At 38.9% G+C, this 17,012-nt stretch overlaps 1 protein-coding gene across 1 annotated transcript in view; it reads left to right on the top strand.

Annotated features, from left to right (window-relative positions):
• Positions 1–17,012, top strand: part of FMNL2 (formin like 2) — a 557,440-nt gene that overhangs the window by 452,636 nt on the left and 87,792 nt on the right. The window contains exon 8 of the mRNA XM_053698305.1: positions 4,123–4,199. Within this exon, the coding sequence (XP_053554280.1) occupies positions 4,123–4,199 (77 nt within the window). The remainder of the gene's footprint in view (positions 1–4,122; positions 4,200–17,012) is intronic.

Below are 17,012 nucleotides of genomic sequence, written 5' to 3' on the forward strand. Positions count from 1 at the left end.
GGTTTAGGTGTACCGCACACTTCTTTGGCCTTACCGCAAAACGTCTTACGTAAAGTTCGTAAAGTCTTTTTTCTATGAGACTTCCATAGCGCTGATATTACGAGTCTGTCCTGGGAGGCCAAAAAGTGAGAGGTACAGCCTACCCTGTCAAGATCCCTAACGCATTTAAAAGTCAGTAGTTATGAGTTTTATGGTACAACGCCGTAGCATAAAACTCATAACTAAAGTGCTAAAAAGTACACTAACACCCATAAACTACCTATTAACCCCTAAACCGAGGCCCTCCCGCATCGCAAATACGAAAATAAATTTTTTAACCCTTAATCTGCCGCTCCGGACACCGCCGCCAACTACATTATTTGTATGAACCCCTAATCTGCTGACCCCAACATCGCCAACACCTACATTATATTTATTTACCCCTAATCTGCCACCCCCAATGTCGCTGCCACCTACCTACACTTATTAACCCCTAATCTGCCGCTCCCAACGTTGCCGCCACTATAATAAACATATTAACCCCTAAACCGCCGCACTCCCGCCTCGCAAACATTAGTTAAATATTATTAACCCCTAAGCTGCCGGCCCTAACATCGCCGCCACCTACCTACATGTATTAACCCCTAATCTGCCGCTCCCAACGTTGCCGCCACTATAATAAACATATTAACCCCTAAACCGCCGCACTCCCGCCTCGCAAACATTAGTTAAATATTATTAACTCCTAAGCTGCCGGCCCTAACATCGCCGCCACCTACCTACATGTATTAACCCCTAATCTGCCGCCCCCCAACGTCGCCACCACTATATTAAAGTTATTAACCCCTAAACCTAAGTCTAACCCTAAACCTAACATCCCCTAACTTAAATATAATTTAAATAAATTTAAATAAATATTACTATCATTAACTAAATTATTCAGATTTAAAACTAAATACTTACCTGTAAAATAAACCCTGAGATAGCTACAATATAACTAATAGTTACATTGTAGCTGGTTTAGTATTTATTTTAACTAGGTAGAATAGTTATTAAATAGTTATTAACTATTTAATAACTACCTAGTTAAAATAAATACAAATTTACCTGTAAAATAAAACCTAACCTAAGTTACACTAACACCGAACACTACACTATAATTAAATAAATTAACTAAATTAAATACAATTACCTACATTAAATTAAATTAGCTAAAGTACAAAAAAACAACAATAAATTACAGAAATTTAAACTAATTACACCTAATCTAATAGCCCTATTAAAATAAAATAAGCCCCCCCAAAATAAAAAAAAACCCTAGCCTAAACTACCAATAGCCCTTAAAAGGGCCTTTTGCTGGGAATTGCCCCAAAGTAATCGGCTCTTTTACCTGTAAAAAAAATACAAACAACCCCCCCAACAGTAAAACCCACCACCCACACAACCAACCCCCCAAATAAAATTCTAGCTAAAAAAAACTAAGCTCCCTATTGCCCTGAAAAGGGCATTTGGATGGGCATTGCCCTTAAAAGAGCAGTTAGCTCTTTTGCCGCCCAAACCCTAATCTAAAAAATAAAACCCACCCAATACACCCTTAAAAAACCTAACACTAACCCCCTGAAGATCGACTTACCGGGAGACGTCTTCATCCAAGCCGGGTGAAGTGGTCCTCCAGACGGGCAGAAGTCTTCATCCAAGCCGGGCAGAAGTGGTCCTCCAGACGGGCAGAAGTCTTCATCCAAGCCAGGCAGAAGTGGTCCTCCAGACGGGCAGAAGTCTTCATCCAGACGGCATCTTCTATCTTCATCCATCCGGCGCGGAGCGGGTCCATCTTCAAGACATCCATCGCGGAGCATCCTCTTCACCCGACGACTAAAACAGAATGAAGGTACCTTTAAGTGACGTCATCCAAGATGGCGTCCCTTAGATTCCGATTGGCTGATAGAATTCTATCAGCCAATCAGAATTAAGGTAGAAAAAATCCTATTGGCTGATGCAATCAGCCAATAGGATTGAATTTCAATCCTATTGGCTGATCCAATCAGCCAATAGGATTGAGCTTGCATTCTATTGGCTGTTCCAATCTGATTACTGATTACTTTGGGGCAATGCCCCACAAAAGGCCCTTTTAAGGGCTATTGGTAGTTTAGTTTAGGCTAGGGTTTTTTTTTTATTTTGGGGGGCTTTTTATTTTAATAGGGCTATTAGATTAGGTGTACTTAGTTTAAATTTCTGTAATTTGTTTATTATTTTCTGTAATTTAGTGTTTGTTTGTTTTTGTATTTTAGCTAATTTAATTTAATGTAGGTAATTGTATTTAATTTAGTTAATTTATTTAATTATAGTGTAGTGTTAGTTGTTAGTGTAACTTAGGTTAGGTTTTACTTTACAGGTTCATTTGTCTTTATTTTAACTAGGTAGTTATTAAATAGTTAATAACTATTTAGTAACTATTCTACCTAGTTAAAATAAATAAAAACTTGCCTGTAAAATAAAAATAAACCCTAAGCTAGATACAATGTAACCATTAGTTATATTGTAGCTATCTTAGGGTTTATTTTACAGGTAAGTATTTAGTTTTAAATAGGAATAATTTAGTTAATGATAGTAATATTTATTTAGATTTATTTAAATTATATTTAAGTTAGGGGGTGTTATGTTTAGGGTTAGACTTAGGTTTAGGGGTTAATAATTTAATATAGTGGCAGATTAGGGTTAATAAGTGTAAGATTAGGGGTGTTTATACTCGGGGTTCATGTTAGGGTGTTAGGTGTAAACATAAATTTTATTTCCCCATAGGAATCAATGGGGCTGCGTTAAGGAGTTTTACGCTGCTTTTTTTGCAGATGTTAGACTTTTTTTCAGCTGGCTCTGCATGATTCCTATGGGTAAATCGTGCACGAGCACGTTACACCAGCTCGCCGCTGACTTAAGCAGCGCTGGTATTGGAGTGCAGTAATGAGCAAAATTTTGCTCAACGCTCACTTCTTGTCTTTTAACGACGGGTTTCTGAAAACTCGTAATACCAGCGCTGTAGGTAAGTGAGCGGTGAGGGAAAACTGCTCGTTAGCACCGCATAGCCTCTAACGCAAAACTCGTAATCTAGGTGTTTATTTGCAATAAAAAAACTGTTTTTTTTACTTCACTGTTTCCAATAGATACCAACATTTTTCACACTACCCCCTTTAGTTACTTGCATTTAAAGGATAGTTTTCTTTAAATTAAGTTAGATCACTTTTTTTTAGTGAATGTAGGCTTTTGGTACTAGGGTTTCCATCTGCCCACCACAAAAATACTTAACTACTGGGCACAGGTGATAGTTGGGGTCATCCAATGCTTCCCCCACAGCTATACCTAAGGCATCACCCTTGACCGCATTATACATATTTTTTAAAAACTGAGCAGTGATTTTAGCCCCTGTCTGCCAGTAACACGCAATTCATTATTTTACCTCTATCTGCCATTGCCAGTACCAAACACAGCTTTGGTTTGACTCTTCTTTTGACAGGTAATAGCACACACAGAGCATATTTTTAAATCTCCATGGTTCCAGGGAAACACAGTACAATGATTTTACCCAAGTGGTTACATTTCACACACACAGAGCAGTGTTTTAACACCTCTGGATACTGCCAGTAACACATAAGGCAGGTATATATTTTTTTTAGTAACAAATAAAGCACTACATGAACAAGAGTTGTTTCTTTCTGGGACATGTTTATTATCCTTAGAGGCATAAGAGGCATTTCAAATGTAGCTGCCACTCAGGCAACTTAAAAAAAAGGGCATTTAAGTGTCCAGTATTTTTGTATAGATTTTACTGGACAGCCTATTAAAACACTGGACTGTTTGTTTGAGCACTGGACACCTGGCAACCCTATTTAGGAGTAAAGTTTTGTGTTTAAAACAAACCCGCTACAGCTGTATCATTTTTAGTGTTTCAGCCAACTCACTTTCGCAAGCATGGTGTTAAATTCTTAGAAGTCACGTTGCTATCATTAAATATGTTATAATTTCTCTGTCATAGCAATTAATAGGTTAAGAGAACTTGGAATGATATTAAAGCAATCATCAAAGCAAATAACTGTTTGTCTTTTTTTAAAGTTGTTTTGTTAATAAATCCCTTCATTGTTTCTTTTACAGTATGGATTTAATATGGTCATGTCCCACCTGCATGCTGTCAATGAGATTGCACTGAGTTTAAACAATAGGAATCCCAGGTAAGCCCTGCAGATGTTTAAGGGAGGAATTAGCCAATAAAGTTTTAGCAGCCAGACGGGAGATCATTCATACAAATACTTTACATTTATAAAACATATTTAATAACCAGGTGAACTGAGGTTATTTAACTCCATAACGTTTTCCATTCATAGGCCCTGATGTTAAAATCATTGTGGAAACAGCAATATTTTAAAAATGGATCTGTCTTACAGTTGTGATTGGCTGTGAAATGTTATAAAGGGCTAAAATCAGTGTTTGAAGCAAGTCTTGCTAGGAGGCTTTTTACTATAATTCACTGTGGGAGGGGATTGTTCTCTGACGCTGATGGAATTTTAAAAGCAGCATTGCCTCCTACATTGAAGGTGTAATGTAAATGATACCTTTACCCTGTATTTAAAGGCAATAGAATTTACATTTATCGACTGAAATTCACCCCTTTTTGTTACAATAACTGCCACAGTGATTTGTCACAAGAACTGCTGGTGCAATGATAAATGCAAAGAGCGTATGCTGTCGGCATTTATCGATGCGCAGCGGACATGATCTGCAATATTGGATCATGTCCGCTTGCACAATCATAAATATGCCCCTTTGTGTACAGAATAATAATATTCCATTAAAGACTGTAGCTGTGACTTTTTCGTTTTACCAAAGTACACTTTTTTAGCTTTGCACTTTGTAAAACATGGTTTTTGGAATTGACAGCTTTTTAATATTCTATTTTTATAGTTGATATAAGTTAACACTGTACTGAACATGTTTTACTAATAATATGGTGCTATATGCAACCTGTTCTATATTAATAACACATTTGTTACAGAGTAGCTGCTATATAAGAAGTAAAATGCGTTCAGTACATTGTTAATTTATAGCGGCTATAAAAATTGAATACTGTATTAAAAAAGCTGTTAATTCCACAAAAAACTTTTATATAGTGCAAAGCTGAAAAAGCGCACTTTGGTAAAGCAAAAAAGCGATGGCTACTGGATTCTATGGAATATTAATATCTGTAGACAAAATCTTCTTAAAAATAAAAGAGCACACAAAAAGTTAAAAACACGTCTATTTAAGTAACTAAAACACTTTAAAGTGTCAGTAAACTTTAAAAATAATGTTATATAATTCTGCACATAGTGCAGAATTATATAACATTATATTAGCCAAACATTATTAAAACATAATTTCCCCTATTCATTTTTAAAAAAAGCGCTGTTTCACAGACCCGCTCTCTGCTCTCTGCTGAGCGGGTCTGTTATATTTACTCAGCACATCGGGCCAGCTGTAAAGTCACAGCCCGGCCCGACCGCATCATAAGACTAAGTGCAGCTACAATGATATAATAAACCAAATACACTTATGTGATATACCCATACCCAGAAGCTCCTATAGGTGTTTTTTCCTTTTGTTCTTTATTAACAATCTGGCCCGTTGTGTATTTTTAGAAACTTTACATTCGTTAATCGAAAGTTGGCTTTCCAAGCCTGACATTTTCTCTTTTTTAGTATGAAAGTTCTTAATATCATAGTAAAGATTGTTGCAAAACTGCTTTTTGTTAGCGATGCCTTTTGATTAACCAGCAAAAAAGCTGTACAAATTCACTAACTATGGAGAGTCTTTTCCTTTGGAACAAATGTCTCATATTTATATTTATGTTTATTTATTTTTAGTTGCTGTCTTCCAAACATGTAAACACATCTTCTAAAATTGACTAACTCTTCATAGATTTACACAAATTAGAAGGATTTCCTCTCACTGCAGACTCTATGCTGTTAGCTTTAATAACTTAAAGGCTGATGTTCCTCAAGTATATTCTTTCCTCTTTGCTTACTTTATCGAAAGCATTTTACTGTATGAATCAATACACTTCTTTTGGCAGGATATTTTGTCAGACTCCAAGGATATTATCAGATTTCTCCATTAAGTGCAGCTGCATATCTGGCCTTGTGCTTTCAGATTCACTTCCTGTATAACCATAATATTATTTTTAGTTTTCTTAAATTGTATGTACTTCTCATTGAGACAATATGACTCTGAAATATATCCAAAGATTCTAGTAGCGTGTACATAACATGGTCATAAAGTGTTGTGTCTGTGGCTCAGTTATTGGCCAGTTACCCCCAGGCTATCTATACCTTCTCCCTAATCATTGCTAAAGAGAAATTAGGCAGAACTGTCGCTTTTGTATTGATCAAATTGTCCCCAGTTTAAATACAGAAACACCATTATATGATGATCGATCCCCTAGACTGCAGTCTACAGTCATTTGTGGCTCTGTGACATTGGTAAATGTTGCAGAAGTAAACCAAGCTCACATGCAGGTCTTTCCTCGCTAGCACAGAGGAACGTTTTCTTATACAGCAATTTCCAACACATGATTTTTATTGCCAGCAATTTAAGCAATTCCTATAATTTCTACTTTACTTCTGCACATTACCGTAAGCTATATCTCCCACTGTGAATCTGGCCCTGTGCTCTAATATATAAGAACTTTTTTTTATTTTTTATTGTGTAATTACTACATTCTTACAACAGACCTCAAACAATCCATTAGCCTCCCAAAAATAAAATAAAAATAATAATAACAATGATAATAAACCCACAGCTGTTTGCATTGAATTATGCTGACATGTATAGTGTTATGTTAATTCACTATGCATAATTATTTAATTTTTCCTTCTTCCTCTACAGATTTGTTTTTGTCCCCATAGAGGCTGCAGTGACTCTGCTATATGCTACATGATTGATTAGCTCATTTGCAACCAACCCTAAATGAAAGTAGATGATACAGATATTTTTTAGAACAGCTTTTTAATGTGTTTACCATTTAACTGCCCTTACATAGGAAAAACCTATAAAATTTAAAATGCTTATGAAATCCTTTAAAATTAGGAATGTTGTAATATACAGAGAACCACATTCTATCATTTTAGATCAGGGTTAACAAATTTGTTTAAAATGTAGACGCCAATAAGGATATTTAGGAGCCAGACTGTGCTATTTGTATACAGATATATGGAGAATAACCCAAAAAGTTAGGAGCCAGGTTGTAGAAGCTATTGGTTCCCTGGTTAGTATCAAAATTATAACTGATAAAATTATAACTGCTATTATTTAATTTAGCTATGATAGATTGTGACATATGGGCACAATACATTTAGGACCAGATTACAAGTAGAGCATTATCTGATGCTCCTGCGCTAACTCTGCTAGATGTAAACTTTTTGCGTTCTTCTAGTAGCATTTATATTACAAGTTGAAAGTAAATAGTTTTTGCTTGCGCGCTTTCCTGATACTTGCAAAACGTTGAAGTTAGAATATCGCAATCGTATTAAAGTATTCCCCAGAGAAGTCAATGGAGCAAAAAAAGTGGGGAAAAACACCCTACTCACACACAAACCCGATCGCATATTCTCAAGTGCACTAACCCGACATGAAAATATTAATATTTCACATTCCAATGTTCTTCACAAAGCAAAATATGTTCAATTTATTAATAAATACATATTTCTACATATATGTGATGGTAATTTGGCACAATATAAATATTTTCATATATATATATATATATATATATATATATATATATATATATATATATATATATATACACACACAGTATATATATATAGATAATCATATAAAGGTATAGATATACAGTATCTCACAAAAGTGAGTACACCCCTCACATTTTTGTAAATATTTTATTATATCTTTTCATGTGACAACACTGAAGAATTGACACTTTGCTACAATGTAAAGTAGTGAAGCAGTGTAAATTTGCTGTCCCCTCAAAATAACTCAACACACAACCATCCATTAATGTCTAAACCGTTGGCAACAAAAGTGAGTACAACCCTAAGTGGAAATGTCCAAATTGGGCCCAATTAGCCATTTTCCCTCCCTGGTACCATGTGACTCATTAGTGTTACAAGGTCTCAGGTGTGAATGAGGAGTAGGTGTGTTAAATGTGGTGTTATCACTCTCACACTCTCTCATACTGGTCACTGGAAGTTCAACATGGCACCTCATGGCAAAGAACTCTCTGAGGATCTGAAAAAAAGAATTGTTGTTCTACAAAAAGATGGCCTAGGCTATAAGAAGATTGCTAAGACCCTGAAACTGAGCTGCAGCACGGTGGGCAAGACCATACAGCGGTTTCACAGGACAGGCTCCACTCAGAACAGGCCTTGCCATGGTCGACCAAAGAAGTTGAGTGCATGTGCTTAGCGTCATATCCAGAGATTATCTTTGAGAAATAGACATATGAGTGCTGCCAGCATTGCTGCAGAGGTTGAAGGGGTGGGGGGTCAGCCTGTCATTGCTCAGATCATATGCCGCACACTGCATCAAATTGGTCTGCATGGCTGTCGTCAGAAGGAAGCCTCTTCTAAAGATGATGCACAAGAAAGCATGCAAACAGTTTGTTGAAGACAAGCGGACTAAGGACATGGATTACTGGAACCATGTCCCGTGGTCTGATGAGACCAAGATAAACTTTTTTGGTTCAGATGGTGTCAAGCGTGTATGGCGGCAACCAGGTGAGGAGTACAAAGACAAGTGTGTCTTGCCTACAGCATGGTGGTGGGAGTGTCATGGTCTGGGCCTGCATGAGTGCTGCCAGCACTGGGGAGCTACAGTTCATTGAGGGTACCATCAATGTCAACATGTACTGTGACATACTGAAGCAGAGCATGATCACCTTCCTTCGGAGACTGGGCCACAGGGGAGTATTCCAACATGATAACGACCCCAAACACACCTCCAAGATGACCACTGCCATGCTAAAGAAGCTGAGGGTAAAGGTGATGGACTGGCCAAGCATGTCTCCAGACCTAAACCCTATTGAGCATCTGTGGGGCATCCTCAAACGGAAGGTGGGGGAGTGCAATGTCTCTTAACATCCACCAGCTCTGTGATGTTGTCATGGAGGAGTGGAAGAAGACTCCAGTGGCAACATGTGAAGCTCTGGCGAACTCCATGCCCAAGAGGGTTAAGGCAGTGCTGGAAAATAATGGTCGCCATACAAAATATTCACACTTTGGTCCCAATTTGGACATTTCCACTTAGGGGCGTACTCACTTTTGTTGCCAACAGTTTAGACATTAATGGCTGCATGTTGAGTTATTTTGAGGGGACAGCAAATTTACACTGTTATACAGGCTGTACACTCACTACTTTATATTGTAGCAAAGTGTCATTTCTTCAGTGTTGTCACATGAAAAGATATAATAAAATATTTACAAAAATGTGAGGGGTGTACTCACTTTTGTGAGATACTGTGTATATATAAAGCTACATAAAAAATTATATTTAAAAATACATAGAACATATTCTGCTATGTGCATAATTATACAGTATAACACTTTATTAAATGTGGATATTGCATAAATATGTTTCTCATGTTTTCATCTACTTAACTGCAAAGGGTTCCAATGCATAAATATTTGTCTATATGTGTGTGCATATGCATTTATGTGTTTATATGTGTTATGTTTGAAAATACATAGATACACATATAAATACATAAATTCATATATATATGTATATATTCATATACATCATGTACAGTATATGTATGTATCTCTACCCTTTGCAGTCTTTGACCTTTGCAGTCTTTTTTTTTTCTCTTAACACCTGAGACCTCATACTTTTGAGCCCTTATAACTTTTTTGTGCAATTTAAAAAAAAAAAAAAAAAAAGTTTTTTATTAGATAGTGTTATAAGTGTAACTGTACTTTTTAAATGTATTTCTCTTGTAAGGTGTATCCAGTCCACGGATCATCCATTACTTGTGGGATATTCTCCTTCCCAACAGGAAGCTGCAAGAGGATCACCCACAGCAGAGCTGTCTATATAGCTCCTCCCCTAACTGCCACTACCAGTCATTCTCTTGCAGCTCTCGACAACATAGGAAGTAGCTAGAGAGATGTGGTGAATTTATGTAGTTTATCTTCAATCAAAAGTTTATTATTTTCAACTGGTACCGGAGTTGTACTGTTTTAGCCTCAGGCAGAAAGTTGAAGAAGAGTCTGCCTGTGGTTTTTGATGATCTTAGCAGGTTGTAACTAAGATCCATTGCTGTTCTCACACATAACTGAAGAGATGAGGTAACTTCAGCTGGGTGAATGGCGTGCAGGGTCTCCTGCTATGAGGTATGTGCAGTTTAAAATTTTCTAGAGAAATGAATATGCTAGAAAATGCTGTTAATACCGGATTTATTTAAGGTAAGCCTGATTACAGTGATTTAATAACGACTAGTATCATGCTTGCTGTAAAAGGTAATATTCTTATTACTTTCTCACATTACTGAAAATAAGATAACGTTTGCTGGAAGTGTTTAAACGTTTTTTTCTACATATTGGTGATAAAACTTTATTGGGGCCCAGTTTTTTCCACATGGCTGGCTAGATTTTGCCTAGGGATAGTTTTTTATGGCCCTCTCACTGTGAGTACAGGTTGGGAGGGGCCTAATTTCAGGCCTAAACGGTGCAGTAGTTTTTGCAGCTTGAGACTTCCAGCTTCCCTGAAGGAGTCCCCTGAACACTTAGGACCTCTACAAAGGGTTTTTGTGCCTTTTAAAAGTCGTTGTATGGGCAGGTAGGGCCACAGCAGAGCTGTGCAGTTTGTTGTGACTGTTAAAAAACGTTTATATCGTTTTTTTGATCCGGTTTTGAACTAAGGGGTTAATCATCCAATTGCAAGTGGGTGCAATGCTCTGTTAGTCTATTATACACACTGTAAAAATGTTGTAAGATTTACTGCTTTTTATCACCGTTTTTCAATTTCTGACAAAAATTGTTTCCCTTAAAGGCACAGTACCGTTTTTATTTTTTGCTTGTTTACATTTATCAAAGTGTTTTCCAAGCTTGCTGGTCTCATTGCTAGTCTGTTTAAACATGTCTGACATAGAGGAAACTCCTTGTTCATTATGTTTAGAAGCCATTGTGGAACCCCCTCTTAGAATGTGTACCAAATGTACTGATTTTACTTTAAGTTATAAAGATCATATTCTGTCTTTAAAAGATTTATCACCAGAGGAAATTGACAAGGGGGAAGTTATGCCGACTAACTCGCCCCACGTGTCAGAACCTTTGACTCCCACTCAAGGGAATCCCGCTCAAGTGGCGCCAAGTACATCTAGCGCGCCCATGGCGTTTACTTTACAAGACATGGCGGCAGTTATGGATCATACCCTTACAGCGGTATTGTCCAAACTACCAGGGTTACAAGGAAAGCGAGACAGCTCTGGGACTAGAAAAAATACAGAGCTCTCTGACGCTTTAGTAGCTATGTCTGATATCCCCTCACAATATGCAGAAACTGAGGCAGGAGAGCTTCTTTCTGTGGGTGATTTTTCTGACTCAGGGAAGATGCTTCAACCTGATTCTGATATGTCTACATTTAAATTTAAGCTTGAACACCTCCGCGTGTTGCTCAGGGAGGTTTTAGCTACTCTGGATGACTGTGACACCATTATAGTGCCAGAGAAATTGTGTAGATTGGATAAATACTATGCAGTGCCTGTTTACACTGATGTTTTTCCAATACCTAAAAGGTTTTCAGAAATTATTACTAAGGAATGGGATAGACCAGGTGTACCGTTCTCTCCCCCTCCCATTTTTAAGAAAATGTTTCCAATAGATGCCGCTACACGGGACTTATGGCAAATGGTCCCTAAGGTGGAGGGAGCAGTTTCTACCCTAGATAAGCGTACAACTATTCCCGTCGAGGACAGTTGTGCTTTCCTAGATCCAATGGATAAAAGCTAGAGGGTTACCTTAAGAAAATGTTTATTCAACAAGGTTTTATTCTTCAGCCTCTTGCATGCTTTGCCCCGGTCACTGCTGCTGCGGCCTTCTGGTTTGAGTCTCTGGAAGAGGCCTTACAGGTAGAAACTCCATTAGATGATATACTTGACAAGCTTAAAGCGCTTAAGCTAGCCAATTCATTTGTTTCTGACGCTGTTGTTCATTTAACCAAACTAACGGTTAAGAACTCAGGTTTTGCAATACAGGCGCGTAGGGCGCTATGGCTTAAATCCTGGTCAGCTGACGTTACTTCAAAGTCTAAGCTTCTCAACATTCCCTTCAAGGGGCAGACCCTATTCGGGCCTGGACTGAAGGAGATAATTTCTGATATTACTGGAGGAAAAGGTCATGCCCTTCCTCAGGATAGGTCTAATAAATTAAGGACCAAACAAACTAATTTTCGTGCCTTTCGAAACTTTAAGACGAGCGTGGCATCAACTCCCTCTAATGCAAAACAAGAGGGAAATTTTGCCCAGTCCAAGCCGGTCTGGAGACCTAACCAGACCTGGAACAAAGGAAAGCAGGCCAAGAAGCCTGCTGCTGCCTCTAAGACAGCATGAAAGATCAGCCCCCGATCCGGTAACGGATCTAGTAGGGGGCAGACTTTTTCTCTTCGCCCAGGCTTGGGCAAGAGATGTCCAGGATCCCTGGGCGTTGGAAATTGTGTCCCAGGGATATCTTCTGGACTTCAAAGCTTCTTCCCCAAAAGGAAGATTTCACCTCTCACAATTATCTGCAGACCAGGTAAAGAGAGAGGCATTCTTACATTGTGTTCAAGACCTCCTAGTTATGGGAGTGATCCACCCAGTTCCAAAGGAGGAACAGGGGCAAGGCTTCTATTCAAATCTCTTTGTGGTTCCCAAGAAAGAGGGAACCTTCAGACCAATCTTAGATCTCAAGATCCTAAACAAATTTCTCAGGGTTCCATCTTTCAAGATGGAGACTATTCGAACCATCCTACCTATGATCCAGGAGGGTCAATACATGACTACCGTGGACTTAAAGGATGCTTATCTTCACATTCCGATACACAAAGATCATCATCGGTTTCTCAGGTTTGCCTTCCTAGACAGACATTACCAGTTTGTGGCTTTTCCCTTTGGGTTAGCTACGGCACCAAGAATCTTTATGAAGGTTCTGGGGTCACTTCTGGCGGTCCTAAGGCAGCGGGGCATAGCAGTAGCCCCTTACTTAGACGACATTCTGATACAGGCGTCAAATTTCCAAATTGCCAAGTCCCATACGGACATTGTTCTGGCATTCCTGAGGTCTCATGGGTGGAAAGTGAATGAAAAGAAGAGTTCTCTATCCCCTCTCACAAGAGTTTCCTTCCTGGGAACTCTGATAGATTCTGTAGAAATGAGGATTTACCTGACAGAGGACAGGTTGTCAAAACTTCTAAATTCCTGCCGTGTTCTTTATTATACTTCTCGCCCTTCGGTGGCTCAGTGTATGGAAGTAATCGGCTTAATGGTAGCGGCAATGGACATAGTTCTGTTTGCCCGCCTACATCTTAGACCGCTGCAACTCTGCATGCTCAGCCAGTGGAATGGGGATTACACAGATTTGTCCCCTCTACTAAATCTGGATCAAGAGACCAGGGATTCTCTTCTCTGGTGGCTATCTCGGGTCCATCTGTCCAAAGGTATGACTTTAAGCAGGCCAGATTGGACAATAGTAACAACAGATGCCAGCCTTCTGGGCTGGGGTGCAGTCTGGAACTCTCTGAAGGCTCAGGGGTCGTGGACTCAGGAGGAGGCACTCCTTCCAATAAACATTCTGGAACTAAGAGCGATATTCAATGCTCTTCAGGCTTGGCCTTAGCTAGCGGCAGTGAGGTTCATCAGATTTCAGTCGGACAACATCACGACTGTAGCTTACATCAACCATCAAGGGGGAACAAGGAGTTCCCTAGCGATGTTGGAGGTTTCAAAGATAATTCAATGGGCAGAGATTCACTCTTGCCATCTATCAGCTATCCATATCCCAGGAGTAGAGAACTGGGAGGCAGATTTTCTAAGTCGTCAGACTTTTCATCAGGGGGAGTGGGAGCTCCATCCGGAGGTGTTTGCACAGTTGATTCAACGTTGGGGCAAACCAGAACTGGATCTCATGGCGTCTCGCCAGAACGCCAAGCTTCCTTGTTACGGATCCAGGTCCAGGGATCCCAAGGCAGCGCTGATAGATGCTCTAGCAGCGCCTTGGTCCTTCAACCTGGCTTATGTGTTTCCACCATTTCCTCTGCTCCCTCGTCTGATTGCCAAGATCAAACAGGAGAGAGCATCGGTAATTTTGATAGCACCTGCGTGGCCACGCAGGACTTGCAATGCAGATCTGGTGGACATGTCATCCTTTCCACCATGGACTCTGCCTCTGAGGCAGGACCTTCTACTTCAGGGTCCTTTCAACCATCCAAATCTAATTTCTCTGCGGCTGACTGCTTGGAGATTGAACGCTTGATTTTATCAAAGCGTGGTTTCTCAGAGTCGGTCATTGATACCTTAATACAGGCGCGAAAGCCTGTCACCAGGAAAATCTATCATAAGATATGGTGTAAATATCTTCATTGGTGTGAATCCAAGGGTTACTCATGGAGTAAGGTCAGGATTCCTAGGATATTATCTTTTCTCCAAGAAGGATTGGAGAAGGGTTTGTCAGCTAGTTCCTTAAAAGAACAGATTTCTGCTCTGTCTATTTTTTTGCACAAACGTCTGGCTGAGGTTAAAGACGTGCAGGCGTTTTGTCAGGCTTTAGTCAGAATCAAGCCTGTGTTTAAGCCTGTTGCTCCGCCTTGGAGTTTAAATTTAGTTCTTAAGGTTCTTCAAGGGTACCAAACCTGTTTTTTTACCTAAGGTGGTATCTAATAAAAATATCAATCAGGAGATTGTTGTACCGTCACTGTGTCCTAATCCTTCTTCAAAGAAGGAACGTCTTTTACACAATCTTGACGTGGTTCGTGCTTTAAAGTTTTATTTACAAGCTACTAAAGATTTTCGTCAACCATCTTCATTGTTTGTTGTCTACTCTGGACAGAGGAGAGGCCAAAAGGCTTTGGCAACCTCTCTTTCTTTTTGGCTAAGGAGTATAATACGCTTAGCTTATGAGACTGCTGGCCAGCAGCCTCCTGAAAGGATTACAGCTCATTCTACTAGAGCGGTAGCTTCCACATGGGCTTTTAAAAATGAGGCTTCTGTTGAACAGATTTGTAAGGCGGCGACTTGGTCTTCGCTTCATACTTTTTCAAAGTTCTATAAATTTGATACTTTTGCTTCTTCGGAGGCTATTTTTGGGAGAAAGGTCTTGCAGGCAGTGGTGCCTTCCATTTAAGCGGTGCCTTGTCCCTCCCTTCATCCGTGTCCTATAGCTTTGGTATTGGTATCCCACAAGTAATGGATGATCCGTGGACTGGATACACCTTACAAGAGAAAACATAATTTATGCTTACCTGATAAATTTATTTCTCTTGTGGTGTATCCAGTCCACGGCCCGCCCTGTCATTTTAAGGCAGGTGTTTTTTATTTTTAAACTACAGTCACCACTGCACCCTATAGTTTCTCCTTTCTCTTGCTTGTCTTCGGTCGAATGACTGGTAGTGGCAGTTAGGGGAGGAGCTATATAGACAGCTCTGCTATGGGTGATCCTCTTGCAGCTTCCTGTTGGGAAGGAGAATATCCCACAAGTAATGGATGATCCGTGGACTGGATACACCACAAGAGAAATACATTTATCAGGTAAGCATAAATTATGTTTTTTATGTGTTTTGTGACAATTTTGTTTTGCGAAATCATTAACCAGAGCTCTGAGGACTCGCTATCCCAACTTGTAATACAAGCGCTACATCTGAAGCGTGCAAAAACAGACGTGATAAACCCTTTTTCCCTTGCGTGTAATTGTTAGCACGCCACTCGTATACTTTAAAACTGTGTCTAGCGCTTCTTATGACTTTTTGTTTTCAACCTGGTCCTAGAAGAATAACATAATGTAGATATTTGTAAAAAGTAAATATAAAGGGTCAAATTGTGCATGTTTGGTATGTGAGTTCTAAGAGATCAATGTTACATGTGGTTTAAAATAGTAAGTTAAATGATATATGTACTTCCATTTTTATGTAACTTCACAGAATCTCTGCCTAGTGTCTATATTCTGCTGTAAAAATAAATACTACTAACAGATTGTTTTTTTATGTGCTCTTTATACATAGTAACATAGTAGATAAGGTTGAAAAAGACTGAAGTCCATCGAGTTCAACCTATACAAATCTAAAATACTTACAAAAAGCTTCAGTTAATCTTACATAATCCCACTAAAAGGTGACCAATTTAATACTAGCAATCATATCCATGAATTTTGTTTCTAGACAGAAATGTATCCAAACAATTTTTAAATGTATCTAGGGTATTGGTATTCACTACCTCCTTTGGTAATGAGTTCCACAATTTTATTGCTCTTACAGTGAAAAAACGTTTCTGTTTCAGGAGATTACATTTTCTTTTCCCCCAACCTTAAATTGTGACCTCTTGTCACAAACAATTTTCTTGGAATAAACAGAGCTTCTGCCATCTCTGAATATGGACCTTGAATATATTTATATAAAGTAATCATGTCACCTCTCAAGCGCCTTTTTTCTAAAGATAACAGACCCAGTTTGTCTAGCCTCTCCTCATAGCTTAAATTCTCTATTCCCCGTATTAGCTTTGTGTCCTATCTTTTCTTGTGATCGGTCCCCAGAACTACACTTCATACTCAAGGTGAGGGATTTATTTAGTGACAGATTATGCTTTCCTCCCTTGAATCAATGCCTCTTTTAATACATGCTAGTATCTTATTAGCCTTTGTAGCCATGCTCTGCATAGTGCACCCATCTTTAGCTTGTTACCTATTACTACTCCCAAATCCCTTTCCTTCTCTGTTTGCCTAAGTCTTGTCCCATTTAAATTATACGTTGCCTGCTTATTTTTACTTCCAAAATGTAGAACCTTGCATTTTCCCATATTAAATCTCATT

Source organism: Bombina bombina, chromosome 1 (assembly GCF_027579735.1).
Source record: "Bombina bombina isolate aBomBom1 chromosome 1, aBomBom1.pri, whole genome shotgun sequence".
Classification (NCBI taxonomy): domain Eukaryota; kingdom Metazoa; phylum Chordata; class Amphibia; order Anura; family Bombinatoridae; genus Bombina; species Bombina bombina.